The sequence below is a fragment of the Papio anubis genome, chromosome 12 (assembly GCF_008728515.1).
Source record: "Papio anubis isolate 15944 chromosome 12, Panubis1.0, whole genome shotgun sequence".
Classification (NCBI taxonomy): Eukaryota; Metazoa; Chordata; class Mammalia; order Primates; family Cercopithecidae; genus Papio; species Papio anubis.
Genome location: NC_044987.1, coordinates 108,717,527 through 108,739,106, shown reverse-complemented (window position 1 = coordinate 108,739,106; position 21,580 = coordinate 108,717,527). Strand labels below are relative to the sequence as shown.

At 34.7% G+C, this 21,580-nt stretch overlaps 2 protein-coding genes across 6 annotated transcripts in view; both read left to right on the top strand.

Moving 5' to 3' along the window:
• LOC101007728 (olfactory receptor 10Q1) overlaps positions 1–21,580 on the top strand; it is a 238,786-nt gene that overhangs the window by 6,043 nt on the left and 211,163 nt on the right. For 2 of the 5 annotated variants that reach the window (XM_031653588.1, XM_031653590.1), the window contains one exon: positions 10,462–10,516. The exons of 2 other annotated variants lie outside the window; for them this stretch is intronic. The gene's annotated coding sequence lies outside the window, so the exon portion shown is untranslated. Of the gene's footprint in view, positions 1–7,016; positions 10,517–21,580 lie in introns of those variants that run through there. One more of the 5 variants, XM_021925716.2, reaches the window with a different exon arrangement.
• Positions 10,900–17,388, top strand: LOC101004265 (olfactory receptor 5B2). The gene is given in 1 exon segment (XM_003909809.5): positions 10,900–17,388. A coding segment is annotated over 1 exon segment (930 nt). The 5' UTR covers positions 10,900–13,889; the 3' UTR covers positions 14,820–17,388.

The following is a 21,580-nucleotide window of genomic DNA, read 5'->3' as shown; positions in this document are numbered from 1 at the left end:
CCGAAAGATAGTAAGTAGTTTAAAAAGGAAAAGAAGACAAAAGAAACAAAGAAAAGATGGAAAAAAACAGAAAAAAAAAACTAGGAAGATTGTAGGGGTTTTTTTGTTTTGTTTGCTTGTTTTGTTTTTGTTTTTTGAGACAGAGCCTTACTCTGTCACCCAGGCTGGAATGCAGTGGTGCAAGCTCAGTTCATGGTAACCTTCACCTCCTGAGTTCAAGAGATTCTCCTGCCTCAGCCTCCCAAGTAGCTGGGATTACAGGTGTGTACCACCATGCCTGGTTAATTTTTGCATTTTTAATAGAGACGGGGTTTCACCATGGTGGTCAGGCTGGTCTTGAACTCCTGGCCTCAAGTGATTCACCTGCCTTGGCCTCCCAAAGTGCTGGGATTACAGGTGTGAACCACCCATGCCTGGTCTGATGGTAGATTTTAATTCATTGTGTCAATGAGTACATTAAATACAGTGTAAACTTAGCAAATTGAAAAAGAACGTTAGATTTTTAAAAAAGAAAAAAAAAAGACCCACTGCATGCCATCTACAAAAAATTTACTTTAAATATGACGGCATACAATTAGTGTACTTGAAATCAGCCACTGGTTTACTTGAGCTTGTTTTTTTGTCATTTTCCAGTATAATAACCTAGTGTTATGAATTGGTATTTAATAAGAAAGCCTGAGAACTGAGCCAAATATGCTCCTCTTTCATGGCTTTTCTTTTTATTTTCTTTCCCAGTGAATTGAGTTAGAATTCCTGTACTGAACATAGTTGATAAAACATCATGTCCAGTGCATAAGTAAGTCCAGATAATGTGAGTAAGCAGAGACAAACAAGGATGTCTATTTTCCCCCATATTTAAGACAAGTTTGCTGGCAGCTAAGCTGTGAGCATGGTAAGCAGATTTTCAAAAAGAACTATTCTCATTTATATAGCATCCTCGTACAGTTGCACTGTTCTTTGTGTTTTACATATCATAATTCATTTAATCCTGACAACTCCATGGCAAGGTAGGATTGTTATTGTTATCATTTTATTAATGAGGAAAATGTGGCTTAATGACATTAAGACATTTGCCCATGTTCCAGGACAATTTAGGCAGAACCAGGATTTGAATTCATGTCATCCTGAAAACTGTTTTTTTGTTTGTCTCTTTGTTTCTGTTTTTTGTTTGTTTTTTTATTTGTTTTGAGATTGGGTCCTGCTCTGTTGCTTAGGTTGGAGTGCAGTTCACTGCAGCCTATGCTTCCCAGGTTCAAGCGATTCTCCTGCCTCAGCCTCCCAAGTAGCTGGGACTACAGGCAGGTGCCACATGCCTGGCTAATTTTTGTATTTTTAGTAGAGACAGGGTTTCACCATGTTGGCCAGGTTGGTCTTGAACTCCTGACCTCAAGTGATCTGTCCACCTCAGCCTCCCAAAGTGCTGGGATTACAGGCATGAGCCATTGTGCCCAGCTGAACAATTTTACATGGTTTTCCACCAGATTTCACATAGTAGGAAACTATAAAACAGTTCTTAAACAATGTTACACAGTTTTCCACCAAGTTTCACGTAGCAAGAAACGCTAAAAATTGGAAGAGTTGGGGTAAAGGACTTCCAGAAAAAAAATGTTATATGTCTGCTTCTGGTGCCCTTGTTATAGACTATCTCTGCATAAAAATACATCTGGAAAGTTTTTGATGAGTACTGGGGTTGTTTAACTTTATATCTCAGTGGAAAAATTCAGTACACTACAGATAAAAGTGTTTCCCAATTTGCTTTGTCAGCTTAAACAGTGTACATTTTAATTCTCTTCTGTTTTATTTTTAGCTAGTTAATTATTTAAAACAACTCCAACCTCATAATTATGTGGCAAGATATTTGGAATTAACTCGTCATGGCTTCCAGTGCCTCTAAGGGATATATTATGTGTTTTGGAGATAATGAACACTCTTAGAAATGAATGGAGGCTCTTTCACAGAAACAGGATGACTTTATAATTTTTTTTTATAGCTAGTGTGTTTGTTGACAGTTTAGTATGTACCAGATTCTGTTTTAAACACCTTATTAATTTACATGCTCCTACCAACCATATGAATTAAGCATTACCATCATCTTCATTTTATTTTTATTTGTATGAATACAAGTAGAATTCTGTTGTATAGATATATTGTGTAGTGTTGAAGCCTGGGCTTTTGGAGTAACCATCACTTGAATAATGCAATTGTATTTATTAAGACATTTTTCATTTGTCAACCCTCTCTCCTCTCCTCGCTCCCACCTTCCTACCCTTCTGAGTCTGCAATGTCTATTATTTCACACTGTATGTTCATGTGTACACATTATTTCACTTCCTCTTATAAGTAAGAACATGCGATATTTGACTTTCTGCATTATTTCCCTAAAGACAACAGCCTCAAGTTCCATCCGTGCTGTTGCAAAAGACATGATTTTACTCTTTTTTATGGTTGAGTGGTGTTCCATGATGTGTGTATATATATATGTGTGTGTTTATATGTGTGTGTGTGTGTGTGATATGTATCACATTTTCTTTATCCCATCCTCTATTGATGGACACTCATGTTGAGTCCATATCTTGGTTCTTGTGAATAGTGCTGTGATAAAAATACAAGTGCAGGTTTATTTTTTATATAAAGATTTTTTTCCTTTGGGTAGATAGCTAGTAGTGGGATTGCGGGATTGAATGGTAGTTCTATTTTTGGTTATCTGGGAAATCTCCGCATCATTTTCCATAGTGCCTGTACTAATTTACATTCCCACCAACAGTGTATAAGTGTTCTTTTTTCTCTGCAGCCTCACCCCAATCTGTTATTTTTTGACTTTTTAAACAATAGCAATTCTGCCTGGTATAAAATGATATCTCATTGTGATTTTAATTTGCATTTCTATGAAGATTAGTGATGTTGAATATTTTTCATGTGCTCGTGGGCGATTTCTATGTCTTCTTTTGAAAAATATCTCTTCATGTCCTTTGTCCACTTTTTAATGCTTTTTCTTACTGTTCTTGTTATTGATTAGTTATTTGAGTCCTTTATGGTTTCTAGATTAAAATTAGTCCCTTCTTGGATGCAGAGTTTGAAAATATTTTCTCTCATTGTGCAGGTTTTCTATTCATTCTATTCAGCTGTGCAGAAGCTTTTCAGTTTAATCAAGTCATATTTGTCTATTTTTATTTTAGTTGCCTGTGCTTTTGAGGTTTTCATGAATCCTTTACCTAGCCCAATGTCTAGAAGAGTTTTCCCTAGGTTTTATTCTAGTATTTCTGCAATTTCAGGTCTTACAGTTAAGTCTTTAATCCAACTTGAGTTGATTTTTGTATATGGTGAGAGATAGGAGTCAGTTTCATTCTTCTGCAAAGGAAAATTCTATTTTCCCAGCATTTATTGAAAAGTGTATCCTTTCTCAAATGCATGTTTTGTCAACATTGTCAAAGATCAGTTGGCTGTAGGTGTGTAGCTTTATTTTTTGGTCCTATATTCTGTTCTATTCATCTATGTGTCTATTAAAAACCAGTATCATGCTGTTTTGGTTTCTACAGCCTTACAGTATAACTTCAAGTCAGATAATGTGATGAAACCAGCTTTGTTCTTTCAGCTTAGCATTATTTTGACTACTTGAGCTCCTTTTTTTATTCCATGTGAATCTTATGACTGTATTTTTCTAACTCTGTGAAAAATAACATTAGTATTTTGGTAGAAAATGCATTGAATCTCTAGATTCCTTTGGACAATATGGTCATTTTTGTGATATTGATTCTTCCAATTCAGGAGCATGGAATGTTTTTCCATTTGTTTGTGTCATCTATGATTTCTTTCATCAATGTTTTGCAGTTTACATTGTAGAGGTGTTTTACCTCTTTGGTTAAATATATTTCTAGGTATTCTTTTGCACATATTGTAAATTGATTGATGTCTTGATGTGATTATCAGCTCAATTCAAGTGGAGAATCAAGCTTTTAAATGAATTAAGTAAAGTTTAAGGTTATATAATCAACATACAAAATTCAGTAGCATTTCTATACAAATGCTACTCATTTTGAAATGCTACTGAATTTTATATGTTGATTATATAGAAATGCTATGAATTTTGTACGTTGATTATATAACCCTAAACTTTTCTTAATTAATTTATCAGATCTAAGAATTATTTGGAGAAGTCTGTGAGATTTTTTACACATAAATCATATCATCAGCAAACAGAGGTAATTTGACTTTCTCTTTTCTAGTTTGAATGCATTTAATATTTGTTCTTGCTTGATTGCTCTGGCTATGACTTCCAGGGTTATGTTTAATTGGAGTGATGAAAATAGTCATCCTTGTCTTGTTCCAATTCTCAGGGAGAATGATTTCAAGTTTTCTCCGTTCAGTATGCTGTTGGCTATGTGTTTTTCATGTATAGCTTTTATTATTTTGAGGCATGTTCCTTCAATGTCCAATTTTTTGAAAGTTCTTATCATAAAAGGATGCTGAATTTTATCAAATGCCTTTTCTGTCTTTATTTATAGGATCATATGGCTTTTGTTTTTAAATTCTGCTTATGTAATTAATCACATCTATTGATTTGTGTGTGTTGAACCATCCTTGCATCCCTGAATAAAACCTATTTGATTGTGGTATATTATCTTTTTGATATGCTGTTATACATATACCTCAATATATGTGCAAAATCTTCACATAGAAAGTCCTTAACAAAATGCTAGCAAATCATGTATATTTTTGAGGATTTTTGCATCTATGTTTATCAGGGATTGGTCTGTAGTATTCCATTTTTATGTCCTTGCCAGCTTTGGTATCAGACTCATACCAGCTTTGGAGAATGAGTTAGGGAAGATTCTCTCCTCTCTGATTTTTCGGAAGAGTTTCAAAAGATTGCTATTATTTCTTTTTACCTTGGTAGAATTCAGTTGTGAATTTATCCAGTCCTGAGCTTTTTTGTTGGTGTTGTTGGGAAGTTTTTTATTACTGATTTAATCACTCATTATTGCTCTGTTCAAGATTTTTCTCTCCCATTCAATCTTAGGAGCTTATTTGTTTCCAGGAATTTATTCATGTTCTCTAGGTTTTCTAGTTTGCGAATGCATAGTTGTTCATAGCAGCCTCTGATGATCTTTTGTATTTCTGTGGTATTAGCTATAATATATTCCTTTTTATTTTGGATTACATTTATATGGATCTCTTCTCACATTTTTCTTAGGTAGTTTAGCTAGTGATTTGTCTATTTTATTTGTTTTTGTCCCAATTTCATTTAGTTCTACCCTGATCTCTGTTATTTGTTTTCTCCTGGTAGCTTTGGGTTTTGTTTGTTCTTGTTTTACTAGTTCCTTGAGGTACAATGTTATGTTGTTAATTTGTGATCTTTCTATTTTTTGATGTAGGCATTTAATACTATAAACTACTCTCTTAGCACTGCTTTTGCTGTTTTCAATATGTTTTGGTATGTTTTGTTTCCATTTTTATTTATTTCAAAAATTTTTAATGTATAACTTAATTTGGTAAACAACCTAAATATTGTTTAGGAATATATTGTTTACTTCCCAGGTATTTGCTTATAGTTTCCAGAGTTCCTCTTGGTGTTGATTTCTAGTTTTATTTGGCTATGCTCTGAGAAGATAATTGGTATAACTTCAACTTTTAAAAATATATTGAGACTTGTTTTGTGACATATCTTGGAGAATGTACCATGTGCCCATGAAAACACTATATTCTACTTTTGTTAGTTAGACTGATCTGCAAATGTTTGTGACGTCCATTGGGTCAAAAATTTAAGTCCAATGTTTCTTTGTTAATTTTACATTTTGATAACCTGTCTAGTGCTCTCAGTGGGGTGTTAAGTCCCCCATTATTATTGCATTTCTGTATGTTTCTTTCTGTTTTTATTATTATACTTTAAGTTCTAGGGTACACGTGTACAACGTGCAGATTTGTTATGTATGTATACATGTGCCAGGTTGGTGTGCTGCACCCATTAACTCGTCATTTACATTAGGTGTATCTCCTAATGCTATCCTTCCTCCCTCCCGCTACCCGACTACAGGCCCCGGTGTGTGGTGTTCCCCACCCTGTGTCCAAGTGTTCACATTGTTCAGTTCCCACCTGTGAGAACATGTGGTGTTTGGTTTTCTGTCCTTGCGACAGTTTGCTCAGAATGATGGTTTCTGGCTGCATCCTTTTTTATGGCTGCATAGTATTCCATGGTGTATATATGCCACATTTTCTTAATCCAGTCTATCATTGATGGACATTGGGTTGGTTCCAAGTCTTTGCTATTGTGAATAGTGCCACAACAAACATAAGTGTGCATGTGTCTTTATAGCAGCATGATTTATAATCCTTTGGGTATATACCCACTAATGGGATGGCTGGGTCAAATGGTATTTCTAGTTCAAGATCCTTGAGGAATCACCACACTGTCTTCCACAATGGTTGAATTAGTTTACAGTCCCACTAACAGTGTAAAAGTGTTCCCATTTCTCCACATCCTCTCCAACACCTGTTGTTTCCTGACTTTTTAGTGATCGCCATTCTAACTGGTGTGAGATGGTATCTCACTGTGGTTTTGATTTGCATTTCTCTGATGGCCAGTGATAATGAGCATTTTTTCATGTGTCTGTTGGCTGCATAAATGTCTTCTTTTGAGAAGTGTCTGTTCATATCCTTTGCCCACTTTTTGATGGGGTTGTTTGATTTTTTCTTGTAAATTTGTTTCAGTTTTTTGTAGATTCTGGATATTAGCCCTTTGTCAGATGGGTAGATTGCAAAAATTTTCTCCCATTCTGTAAGTTGCCTGTTCACTGTGATGGTGTTTCTTTTGCTGTGCAGAAGTTCTTTAGTTTAATTAGATTCCATTTCTCAATTTTGGCTTTTGTTGCCATTGCTTTTGGTGTTTTAGACATGAAGTCCTTGCCCATGCCTATGTCCTGAATGGTATTGCCTAGGTTTTCTTCTAGGGTTTCTTTCTTTATGTCTAGTATTTTTTTATGAGTCTGGGTGCTGTTCCATTTTGGGGTGCACATATATTTAGAATTTTATATGTTCTTGCTGATTTGATCTCTTTATCATTGTATAATGACCTTATTTGTATTTTTTTAAATCATTGTTTATTGTAAGTCTGTTTTTCCCAATATAAGTGTAACTACTACTACTCACTTTTGGTTTTCATCTGTGTGGAATATCTTTTCCACCTGTTTAACTTCTGTCTATAACTGTCTGCCAACCAGTAAGGTGAGTTTCTTTTAAGTAGCATGTAGTAGGTTCATGTTTTTATCTATGTCATCAATGTATACCTTTTAAGTGGAAAATTTTAATTCACTTATTGTTAAGGTTAATATTGACATGTGAGCTTTTGTTTCTGACATAATGTAAATTGTAATCTAGCTGTTTGGTAGATTCTTTGTTTCTTTTTTTCCTTTGTCTTTGTGGTTTAGTGGAGTTCGGAGTTCTGTCGTGTAGTCGTTGTCTTTTTTTTTCTTTTTGTAATTTTGTGTTTATATGATGGTGAATATTGACATTTTGTATTCACATTTAGAACTCCTGGAGAATTTCTTATAGGACCAGTCTAGTGGTAATGAATTCCCTCAGCATTTGGTTGTCTGAGAACTTTATTTCTCCTTCATTTATTAAGCTTATTCTGAATAGGATTTAAAATTTGTGGTTGACAGAGTTTTTTTTCCTTTAAGTACTTTAAAAATAGAATATTTTTTCTAGCTTGTAAGGTTTCTGCTTTTAGTCCACTATTAGTCTGATGGGATTTTCTTTATAGATGACCAGACACTTTTCTCATGCTGATTTTAGGATTTTTCTTTCATGTTGACTTTAGACAATCTGATAACTATATGTCATGTTGAGGTCCTTTTTGCAATGTATTTTTCTGTAGTTCGTTGGGCTTCTTGTATCTGGATGTGTAAATCTCTTCCCAAACTAGGAAAACTTTTTGTCAATTATTTCCTTAAATAGGGTTTCTATGCTTTTTGCTTTTTCTTCTCCCTTGGAAATACTTATACTTCATATGTTTGGTTGCTTTATGTAGTACCATACTTCTCAAAGGCTTTGTTTGTTCTTCTTTATTCTCCTTTCTTTATTTTTGTCTAATTGAATTAATTCAAAACAACTGTCTTCAAATTTTGAGATTCTGTTCTCTGCTCATTCTAGTCTATTGTTAAGGCTTTCAACTGTTCTTCATAATTCTTTCACTGAAATTTTCATTTCCAGAAGTTGTTTGGTTGTTTAAGATCTCTACCTCCTTGGTAAATTTCTAGCTCATATCATGAATTGATTTTCTGATGTCTTTGCATGGTATTCAGATTTCTTTTATATCTTACAGAACTTCTTTAAAATCAGTATTTTGCATTCTTTGTCTGACATTTTGAAGATTTCTTATTGGTTCAAATTCATTGCTAGAGAATTACTGTGCTCCTTTGGAGGTGTTATAGCACTTTGTTTTTTCATACTTCCAGTATTATTATCCTGATTTCTTTGCATCTGGAGAATTAGTCACTTCTATTATTGAATTTACTTTCATCGGGGTGTGACTTACTTTTCTTGAGAATGTGACTATGATGTATGCTGAATAGGGTTATTTGGCTTTGTTTCTGGGTGTCTAAACTGGTGGTTCCATGCTTTGTGTCCAAGGCAAGAAGGCAAGGCTGGGCAGTGTGGGGTTGTGCAAGTCTGCACTTGAACCACACAATGGCATGTACAAGTGCTGGCCCTTACAGGGTTCAGAGAGAAATCCTCAGGCCTCTGAAGAAACACTCCAGCAAGAAGCAGAGCAACTGCTGCTGTGCCAATGACCCCATGAGGGAAAGAGTGCATCTTAGGCTCCATGGTCTATCAAGGGGTAGTAAGACCCAATTTGCTCTCACTCAACCCATCATGGCTCCTTCCCACGGCTGGACACTAGCAGTGAATTGGGACAGTTAGCCAACTCAAATGCAGTTTGCCTTTAGACTGTGAAAATGTCCCAGGCTGCAAAACTTTCTACCCTGGCCAAAACCACTCATCTCAGACTCAAACCCTCCTGATCTGGTCCTGCAAGGTGGGTTCCCAATTCCATTGTCCGCAGCTGAAGCCCATGCTATTCTTGCCTCTCCATTCTGGCTATGTGGATTCCTCCTCCAATCAAGTTAAGATCATAAATCCCTGACTAATGACTCTACAAACCAGTGACTGCCACCAATGCTAGCTGGCAGGTTTCTGTGCAACCCACTATGAGTTAGTGTCAAGAATGACCTCCTTCCATTGGTCCTTAAGCCTGGGAGTGCATGTGGGGTACTTCCCAGTGCTCTTCCTTCTCACAGTCCCTTGACTGTTCCCCAAGTCTGATCCAGGTTTTGGGAAGCTCAAAAGTTCCCGATGGTCTAGATTTCCTGGCTTCCTGGTGGAAATGTGTATTGTGGAGCACTCCCCCTCTCACATGTGGAGGGATTGATTTACAGATTTCCATCTGGGCTGCTGTCTGTCTTGTTTTCAGCAGTATCCAAAGTTTTCTTTCACTTTTATGTTGAACAATCATGTTTCTTGTTGGATACAAGTTCACAGTGTGAATCTCTACACACTACTTGCTATTTCCAAGTGGGCAAGGATTCTGGCAAAGCATCCATTCTACTATCTCAGAAAAAAAGGTACCCATCTCTATTTTATTAATGAGAGAATTCAAGTGCATAAGTGTTTATATAACCTATAATCTCAATATGAATTTTGGGAAGTTATGCTGCCATGGGCCAACACGACTTACATAATACTTTAGCCTAGTTTCTGTTATGCCGCTCATGATTCTGTCTAATTTCTGCCAGAAAAGTTAATGATGAATCTTCTCTGAAGATGTTTGCACTACCAAGAAGAAATAACTCCGAGTAAAGTAAATATACTAGTGTTCTTCCTAAGAAAACAGAACCAGGCTTCTGTGCACAGTTTAGTTGTTGCTTCTCTCAATGATTGGAGTGAGGGACTCTGGTTATTCTCATGGGTAACTTGTCCCCTGAGAACTTTATGTATGTTCAAATTCCTCAATTATTGTTAGTTCCCAGTCATTGGTCACTAACATCCCAACATGACTCTATTTAACATCATGTTAGAGGTTCCACCCTGTGTGTCACCTTTTGGTGATCATTTATTGATCTCAGTGTAAAAGGTTGTCCATTGTACTAAGTGGCCTTATTTCACACAGGTATATTACTCTGAGTCTGCAACAATGGCCAGGGATAAAACCCCCAGCTAAAAATGATGTTCATTGTGGATATGATGATCCCTTCTTAGAGCTCTTTAGCACTTTACAGAATGCATTCAGAGACTTCTATTTTTCCTCACAGCAGCAGTCCTGTGTGACAAGTTGGAGAATATTTTCTAATCTCCACCTAATCATCACTTTTTCCTTAAATCTCCCTCCCTCTAGAGAACTTTAATATTTGTGACTAGACATTAAATAACAACTTCTTAAATAGGAGCTTTTCTTTCTTCTTTGAGTAGGACTTGCAATTTGAAGATACCAACTGAAAGTGTGTCATCTTCCTTGAAGAGCAAGGTAAGTTTCTAGCTCAGTTCTATGGTCTGTTTAGGTTGTAGTAATAGAATATGTGCTATATAAAAGTTCAAGGGCAAACATTTTCCCATTGAATACATCCAGAGTTTAGTATCCAGTTTTAAATATTTTCATGCTCTCACGCTATTTAGCCACAGTCCAGGTGTTACAACAATCTCCATTAATTAGAAAAATGGTGATTTTATTCAAATAATAGAAGATGGTACTATTCTCATCATTTAAACTTCATATGCTTAGAGGGCAACAGGCATTGGGGCCTATCGAAGGGTGGAGGGTAGGAAGAGGGAGAGGATCAGAAAAAATAACTAATGGGTCCCAGGCTTAATACCTGGGTGATGAAATAATATGTACAACAAACCCTCATCATGCAAACATACCTATGTAACAAGCCTGTATATGTATCCCTGAACTTAAAAGTAAAAAACAAAAAACAAAATAACCTTATACACACAAAAAATCCATGTGCTTAGAAGAGCATTTAGAAAATGAAGGGCACTCTAAATATTTGTTGAGGCAATGAGTGAATATATCTAAATGAATAAATGAATAAATAAATGAGTCAGCAAATGATCAATGAGCACATTAAAAAATACATGGTTCTGTGTTACTGAAGCACAGTCTCATGCCTAACTTTGCACAGGCTATTCAGAGGCTCTTGATTGAAAGCTTTAGATTTTTAAAAATAAGGAATCCACATGATTTACATTGTGACCCATAATGGGTGACCACATGCATATGTACACACACACATACACACACAGCAAAATCAAAGCTTACATGGAATCCTATTTTTCACCTACAATACACCTTTACTTTCTACTTTTTTGAGCTAATGTATGCAAAATACATAAAAGAGAATCTGCACATAGTGAACGCTTTATGTGTTAGAGCTCATTCCTAACAATAGCAGTTGTATTTAATTTAGTTTATTGATGTTAGTGTTTTTTTATTCTGTCTTTCCTTGCCGTAGAGAACTTGGAGCCTTTTGACCACTACCTGAGACAGATTATTTTTCTAATGGTATTTATACATTATTCCATGACTGAATTTCCAACTTTAGACTTAGTATTCAGGATAGACTATCTCTTTTTTTCCAGGCGCAAGGTAAGCTTCTATGTTCCACATGTACATTTAGTAAAACAGGGAATTCGTGCAAAAGCAGTGGGACAGCTATAGATACTATATTATTTTAGAACAGGAGTAGATGCTTTAAATTTCTTTTTATAAAAACATATGCTGAGGCTGGAGTATAGAGATGTCAAAACTTCCATTGGTAGGGTGTTCAGTGATACTTGTGAAATATCATACTGCTTCCCTAAAGAAGATGAAAAAAATAAGATAGATGATGTGCTGATTAAGTAGGTGGTAATTTCATCTTACTCACTATCAGGCTTCTACTGGAAGTAAAACAAACAAAAATAACAGAAGTGTGAATTGACAGCTCTTCAGACTATAAAAGGAACTAAATAAGTTAGCAAGATGCATACAGAATTGTAACCTTTCCCCCATAATCTCATCCTTATTATGACTAGCACATCTCATGCTCATTGTGAAGTAGCTAAAAGCACAAATTTTGATTAGGTTGGAACTTGGTTTCAGTTGTGAATCTTGACTATTCTCCATATTAGTTGTATAATTGTAGAATATCACAAAACTTTTCAAATATCAAATTCTCGTAATGGTAAAATAGTAATAAAAATAATACTTATCACACACAAACACACACGTAAACATTTATATAAAAAGTTCTTAACATCTGTTGTAGAACATAGTATATTCTAAAAGTGGTTATGTGAGTTAAGTTTGGCAAACATAAGGCTTTCAAGGGCTAAACTTACGCAGTGTGGAAAGACAGTAGGCAATAGTAGTTAGCAGATGAATAGTAGTTAGAGGATGAATGCCCTTTCTAATTTAAAACACTACTCATATGCAAGAACCGATCTAAATAATAATTTTACAACTCAGAACCTGCCACCAAAACAGATCTGCAGATCTGCAGACTAAAGGAAACCCACGAACGATGCATTTTAAACTATAAGGGTCTGCATTCAACTAAGAGATGGCAAAAATGAAAGAAAAGAATGTGTTTAAGTAAAGGAGATGCTGCGAAACCGAGCTAAAATGTAAGTTTCAAGGAAGAAATTAAACAGAAGAATGGTTCACATGGAATTGCTGGAGCAGTCAATCATTTGTGTGAAAAAAAGACAGAATGAGAGTTATTGGGAGGCACAGAAAATCTCAGTAGCCCTAGTATGTGAGGAAAGACAAATTGAAGAAGGGGCTACAAGACTTCAAAATTTACCAACACACAAAGCCCTGCCATCCTCCTTTATGAAACTAACAGAGATCATCATTCCATTCTAACAATAACATTATAGCTAGCTCTCATCAGACTGTGCTAAACATTTAACATTTTGTTTATTGTTGTAAAAATGTATTATTTCATTGAATTTTCAAAATAATGCCTTGAGGTTGATCTCATTAATATTTTCATTCTGCAGGTAAAATAAACAAGGTTCAGGGAAGTTAGTCTGGGACCGATGCTGCCTAAGTAGTAAATGGTAGGGCTGATATGCTCCTCTTCCCAATCCCAAGCTCTATATCTGATGCTGCCTTCCCCTCAGAATTGCCTTTGCTGGTTGTACATTTCTCTACTTCTCCAGCTGTCCTGAGACCGTTAATGTGCATTTTCCTCTCAGTTACCTCACTGTGAAACCTGCCCAAGTTTGCACCAACAAAGACAATGAGTAATTGTAAATTGCTTCACATTCAATTTGATTTAGATTCAATTTAGACCATTGAACTTGAGAACAACTCTCCTGAGCCAGAAGATAGGCTTGACTATTAACACTTGTGTATATATGAATAAATGACTTAATCTTGTGAGCCTCACAAATTAAATAAATGCAATAACTAATCAACCTCATTATATTGTTGAGAGGAATCAATATACATGCAAATTGCCTAGAGCAGTTCCCAGTATGTGAGCAACATAAATATATAAGTTTTACTGGATTAGGGAAAACGGAATTGGCAGAAAAATTAGTTCCAGATGCGTCATCTTGGACACATCATTAAATATACTACATAGCAGTTTATAAATTTATAAAATGGAAACATTGGGATATTATTTATAAAGATCCCCTGGATTCAACAGATTGCAACTGTGTAGATAATTCATTAAAGATTGTTATTAAGCCTATGCTTTAGATCTATAGAATTTTGAAGTATGAATTGTTGCTCTAATTACATAATGCATATAGTATTTATACATTTCTAAATCTCTTTTTTGTTTATCACTCTATTGCTTTATTTCTTATTGCTACAGGACATCTTATGATTCCTGATAATACCGATGGAGAATTGTACAGAAATGACAAAGTTCATACTTCTAGGACTAACTAATGCCCCAGAACTACAGGTCCCCCTCTTTATCTTGTTCACCTTCGTCTACCTCCTCACTCTGTGTGGGAACGTGGGGATGATGATGCTGATCCTGATGGACTCTTATCTCCACACCCCCATGTACTTTTTCCTCAGTAACCTGTCTCTGGTGGATTTTGGATACTCCTTAACTGTCACTCCCAAGGTCATGGCTGGGTTCCTTAGAGGAGACAAGGTCATCTCCTACAATGCATGTGCTGTTCAGATGTTCTTCTTTGTAGCCTTGGCCACTGTGGAAAATTACTTGTTGGCCTCAATGGCCTATGACCACTATGCAGCAGTGTGCAAACCCCTACACTACACCACCACCATGACGGCCAGTGTATGTGCTCGTCTGGCCCTAGGCTCATATGTCTGTGGCTTCCTAAATGCCTCATTCCACATTGGGGTCATATTCAGTCTCTCTTTCTGTAAGTCCAATTAAGTCCATCACTTTTTCTGTGATGTTCCAGCAGTCATGGCTCTGTCTTGCTCTGATAAACACATTAGTGAGGCGATTCTGGTTTTTATGTCAAGCTTTAATATCTTTTTTGCTCTTCTAGTTATCTTTATCTCCTACTTGTTCATATTCATCACCATCTTGAAGAGGCATTCAGCTAAGGGACACCAAAAAGCATTATCCACCTGTGCCTCTCATTTCACTGCAGTCTCCATCTTCTATGGGACAGTCATCTTCATGTACTTGCAGCCCAGCTCCAGCCACTCCATGGACACAGACAAAATAGCATCCGTGTTCTACGCTATGATCATCCCCATGCTGAACCCTGTGGTCTACAGCCTTAGGAACAGAGAAGTCAAGAATGCATTCAAGAAAGTGTTGAGAAGGCAAAAATTTCTATAAGATTGGAATTTTAACACTGTTGTATACACAAAAATGTTTCACTCATCTCAGACCTTCCTCACGCAATGAGTTACATTTGAAACCCCACAATACATTTAAGTTCATGAGGTGATATTCTTACCTCTTTAGAAGTCAATTATGTAATAAAAATAAAACATTCTCAGAAATGTAACACCTGAACGAGGAAGGCTAAAGGGAAATGTTAGGATTTTTGGAACTTGCTGGTCAAACTTTACTAATGACATTTGGTTCACTCACTTGTTCCACTTGCATTTTCTCTACCACATTCCAGTGCAAACATACTTGTTAAACAGGGACACCAACAAGCCCACAAAAATGTACATGTTTATGCCCTTGTGGGCACATAGGCATTAGAAGGAGAAATTTACTCAGAAGTAAGTGGAGTGTGGCTAGTTTTTATATAAAGGACTTAAGTAATTAATTTAGTATTATAGTATAAATTTATTTTTGAATAGACTTTTTAAGAACAGCTTTATGTTCACATTAAAATGGAGAGGTAAGTACAGAGATTTCCCATATACCTTCTGCCCACACATATGTATACCCTCCCTCATTGTCGATATCCTCCAACAGAGTGCTACATTTTTTTACAGTTGATGAACCTACATTGACACATCATTATCATCCCAAGACCATAGTTTACATTAGGATTCACTCTTGCTGTTGTCCCTTCTATGGATTTGGACAAATGTATAATGACATGTATTTATCATTATAGTATCATATTGAGTAGTTTCACTGCTCTAAAGCTCTTCTATGCTCTACTTATTCATTCTTCCTTCTTCCCTTACCCCGACAACTACTGATCTTTTTCTGTCTCCACAGTTTTGCTTTCTCCAGAATGTCAGATAGTTGAAATCATATGGTATGTAACCTTTCCATATTGGCTTCTTTCACATAGTAATATGCATCTCTTTTCTCCATATCTTTTCATGGCTTGATAGCTCATTTCATTTTAGCACCGAATATTGTCTATTGTCAAGTGGTATCACACTTTATTCATCTACCTACTGAAGGATATTTTGGTTGCTTCCCGAGTGTTGGCAGTTATGAATAAAGCTGCTATAAACACGTGTGGTTTAACTGGTATTTTCTTTCTCCAACTTTGCTGCATGTTCTGCTGGTTTTCCTTGTTGGCTTTTTATCTTGTACTCGTACTCTGATTATAGGTGTTCTTTAATGCTCCATCCTGAGATGCTTATATTTCCAGGTTTTTATTAAACTTCTCACTGATGTCTCAAAAATAACATGTATAAAACTAAAATCTTGCTTTTATGCCCCAAATCTAGATTCTGATTGTACTTAGAGTAAATTTTCTAACTGTGGCCTACAAAAGTTGCTTAACCTCTCTGCTGCCACTTCTTTCATTTTCTTCCAAATTTCTCCTTGCTCTCTATGATCCAGCAAATTAATCTTTGTTTATTTCTTGAACACAAGAAGCACATTCACACCGCAGAATGCTGTCCATCTTGGCCTCTTTGCCTACCATGTTCTTTCCTTACATGTCATTTTAAATATTGTATACTCAGAGAGCCCAATTTAACTCTGCATCTAAAATTATTATCTCCCATGTCCATTAGTCTTTATTTCAACATCATGGCTTTTTTTCTTTTAATTGTGATAAGAACACTTATTATAAGATCTACTCTTTTAACTATTTTTAAGTGTACAATATAGTATTGTTAATTATAGGCACTCTGTTGTAACCAGGTCTCGAAAACGTATTCATTTTTTATAACTGAAACTTTATACCCATTTAACCATAACTCAGCCCCCTATTTCCCCCACTCCCACCACAGCCCCTGACAGCCACTATTCTACTCTCTTTTTCTGTAAGTCTATTTTAGATACCTTATGTAAGTTGAATCATGCAGTATTTTGTCCTTCTATGACTCGCTTATTTCACTTAGCATATTGTCCTCCAGGATCATCCATCTTGTCAAATACAGCAGGATATTCTTCCTTTTATTGAAACATAATAATTGTACATATTTATGGGGCACAATGTGGTATTTTGACAAATGTATACATTGTACGTTGATGAAAATTAGCATATGAATCACCTTAAACATTTATCATTTCTTTGTTGTAAGAATGTTCAAAATCCCCTCTTTTAGATATTTGAAAATATATAATGCATTTTTGTTAGCTAGACTCACCCTACTGCACAATAGAGTACCAGAACTAATTCTTATCTAATTGTAAGATTGTACCTGCTGACAAACCTTTCACCATCTCTTCCTCTCCACTATTCTCCCAAGTTGCTGCTAACCAGTATTCTACTTTCAACTCTGGGATCAGCTTTTTTAGATTCTATATATAAGTGCGATGGCGCAGTATTTGTCTTTCTGTGCCCAACATTTCGCTTAATATAATGTACTCCAGATTCATCCATGTTATTGAAAATGACAAGATTTCATCTTTTATAAGGCTGAATAGTGTTCTATTGTGTATGTATACGGCAGTATCTTTATCCATTCATCTGTTGATGGGCATTTAGGTTGATTCCATATGTTGTCTATTACAAATAGTGCTGCAATAAACACTGGAGTCCAGATTTTTTTTAACACACTGATTTGATTTCCTTTGGATATATGCCCAGTAGTTGGATTGCTGGGTCATGTAGTAGTTCTATTTTTAATTTTTTGAGGAACCTCCATACTGTCTTCCATAATGACTCTACTAGCTTATATTCCCACCAACAGTAAGAGTTTCCCTTTCTCCACATCTTTGCCACATTTGTTATATTTAATCTTTTTGTTAATAGCTATTTTGAAACTGGGGCAAGGTGATATCTCATTGTGATTTTGATTTACATTTCTCTAGATATCAACTTCTTGTCGAATGTGTACTTTTCAAATATTTTTTCTCATTCTGTATGTTGTCTCTTTTCTCTGCTGATTGTTTCCTTTGCTGTGCCAAAGCTTTTTAGTTTGATGTGGTCCCATTTATTTATTTATTTATTTATTTATTTTATTTATTAATTTTTTTGCTTTTGTTGTTGCTGCTTTTGGGGTCTTCTCTAAAAAAATCCTTGTGTGGACCAATGTCATGAAACATTTTCCTATGTTTTCTTCTAGTAGTTTTATAATTTCGGGTATTACATTGAAGACCTTAATTCATTTAGAGTTAATTTTTGTATATGGTGAGAGATAGTCTAGTTTTATTCTTTTTCATGTGGATATCTAGTTTTCCCAGTACCAATTATTGAAGAAGCTGTTTTTACCCCATTAAGTGCTCTTGACTCCTTTATTGAAAATCAATTGGCTGTAAATTGCTGCATTTATTTTTGGGCTCTCTATTTTGTTCTGTTGGTCTGTGTGTCTGCTTTTATACCAATACCATGCTGTTTTGGTTACTATCGCTTTATAGCACATTTCAAGGTCAGATAGTGTAAAGTCTCCAGCTTTTTCTTTTCTTGCATAAGATTGTTTTGGCTATTTAGGGTATTTTGTGGTTCCATATGAATTTTTGAATTGCTTTTTTCTAACTCTGAAAAATAACATTGGTGTTTTGATAGGGATTGCATTGAAACTGTAGACTGCTCTGAGCACTATAATCATTTTAATAGATGATATTAATTTTTTCAACCCATAAGCATGGTGTGTTTTTCCATTTGTGTTAGCTACAATTTCTCTCATCACTGTTTTGTAGTTTTCCTTGTAGATATACTTTACTTCCTTGGATAAATTTATTGCTAGGTATTTTATTATTTTTTGTAGCTATTGTGAGTGGGATTGCTTTCTTTATTTCTCTCAGACAGTTTGATATTGATGTATGGAAACATTACTAATTTTTGTATGTTGTCTTTTTATCTTGCAATTTTACTGTATTTGTTTATTATTTCTAACAGTTTTTTGGTGGAGTCTTTAGGATTTCCTGCATATAAGATAATGTCATCTGCATACAGGAACAATTTGACTACCTCCTTTCTAATTTCACTACATTTTGTTCTTTCTCCTACCTAATTATTCTTGCTAAAACTTCCAGTACTATGCTGAATGGTGGTGGTGAAAGTGGGCATCCTTGTCTTGTTTGAGAATTTAGAGGAAGAGCTTTCAACTCTTTCTCATTCAATACAATGTTGGCTGTGGATTTATTGTATATTGCCTTTATTATATGAAGGTTATAGTCCTTCTATACCTGATTTGTTGAGGTTTTATCATGAAGGGATTGAATTTTGTCAAATGCTTTTTCTGCATCTATTGAAATAGTCATGTTTTTATCCTTTCTTTGTTAATGTGATGTATCACATTTATTGATTTGCATGTGTTAAACCATCCTTGCATCCTTGGTATAAATCCCACTTGATCATGGTGAATGATCTTTTTAATGTGCTGTTGAGTTTCTATTGCTAGCATTTTGTTGACTATTTTTGCATCTGCACTCATCAGGAATATTGGCCTGTAGCTCTCTTTCTCTCTGTGTCTTGGTCTGGTTTTGGTTTTAGGGTAATTATCACCTCGTAGCATGAGTTTGGAAGTGTTCCATTCTTTTCAATTATTTTCTATAGTTTGTGAAAAATTCTAAAGAACTTAATTTTTTTTTTTTTTTGTAGAATTCAGCAGTGAAGCCATGAGGTCCGGCACTTTTCTTTGATTAAAGACTTTATTACTGACTCAGTTTCAAATACTCGTTGTTGGTCTGTTCAGATATTCTGTTTTTTAAATTCAATCTTAATAGGTTTTATATGTCCAGGAATTTATCTATAAATTCTATCCAATTTGTTGGGATATAATTGTCTACAGCAGTTTCTTACCATCCTTTGCATTTCTTTAGTATCAGTTGTAATGTCTTCTTTTTCATCTCTGATTTTATTGGTTTGCTGATTATTCTGATTTGATTATTCCAATTTGATTATTCCACAGTATACACATATATTGAAATACTCTTTACCCCTTAAATATATATAATTATTGTTTTTAATTAAAAATAAAATAAAATAATAAAAAAGAATATATCTTGAGACAAATGAAAACATAAACACAACATACCAAAGCTGATGGGATGTAGCAAAAACAGTACTAAGAAGGAAGTTTATAACAATAAATGGCTACATTAAAGAAGAAATATCTCAAATAAACAATCTAACTGTACACTTCAAAGAACTGGAACAAATTAAATTAAAAATTAGAAGAAGGAAGGAAAAAATAAATATGAGAGCAGAAAAAAACTAAAAAATAGAAAACTAATAGAAAAATCAGTGAAAGTAAGAGTTAGTTTTTTGAAAAGATAAAATTGACAAATGCTTAGCTAGACTTAAAGCAGAAAAGAGAAATTTTGATTCAATTTTTTAAAAAATGAAAGATGTGAAATTATAACGGATGCCACCAAAGTAAAAAAGGTTATAAAAGACTACTATTAACAATTTTTACCAAGACTGGATAACCAAGAAGAAATGAATAAATTCCTAGATTCATAAAACATACCAAGACCAAATCACAAAAAAATACGAAGTCTAGACAGACCAATAATGAGTAAAGAGATTGAATCAGTAATCAAAAACCTCCCCCAAATTAAATCCCAGAACCAGATAACTTCTCTGGTGAAATTTACCACACATTTTTAAAAAGAGGAAAGGTTAATTATTATCACACTCTTCCAAATAACTGAAGAAAAAAGAACATTTTTAAACTAAATTTATGTGGCTAGCATTATTCTCATATTCAAAACAAGGAAAATGTACCACAAGAAATGGAAATTACAGACAATATTTCTGATGACTGTAGGTAATAATTCCTGAACAAAATACTAGTAAATATAACACAATAGCACAATAAAATAATCATGCACCATAATCAGGTGGAATTTACCTCTAGGGTGAAAGCATGGTTTAAATCAATTAATATGAAAGACAACATTAACAGAATGAATGATAAATATCACAAGATCATCTGAATAGTTGCAGAAAAGTATTCAATGAAATTTAACACCTTTCAATAATAAAAACTCTAACCAGGCTAGATATAGAAGAAATGTACTCTAACATAATAAAGCCTGTATAAAAAGCCCACAGCTAGTATCATACTCAAAGGTTAAAAATTGAAAGATTTTTCCTTTAAGATCAGAAACAAGACAAGGATGCCCACTCATACCACTCCTATTGGCCATAGTACTGAAAGTCCTAACCAGAACAATTAGGTAAGAGAAAGAAATAAAAGACACTGAAATAGGCAAAACTGTCTCTGTTCATGGAAGATGTCATCTTATATGCAGAAAATCTTAAAAACTACTAGGAAACACCTGTTGGAACTAATGAATTTAGTACAGCTGCAGGATACAATATCAACACACAAAAATCAGTTGCATATCTATACACTAACAATAATCTACCTGAAAAAAAGTTTAAAAAATCCTATTTACAACAACATGAAAAACGATGAAATACTTAGAAATAAAGTTAACCAAGAAGGTGAAAGACATACACTTAAAACATAACAAGAAATGGTGAAAGAAATTGAAGAAGACTCAAATAAATTGGAAGATATCTGTGTTCATGAATTGGAAGAATTAATGATGTTAAAATGCTCATACTATGAAATGCAAACTACAGATTCAATGCGACCACCTTGAAATTTCCAATGGCATCTTTTTACAGAAATGGAAAAATAGTCTTAAAATTAATATGAAACCACAGAAGACTCTAAATAGCCAAGACAATCCCAACAAAGAAGAAAAAAGCTGGAGACATTACAGTTCTGATTTCAGAATATATTACAAAGACTACAGTAAAGAAAACA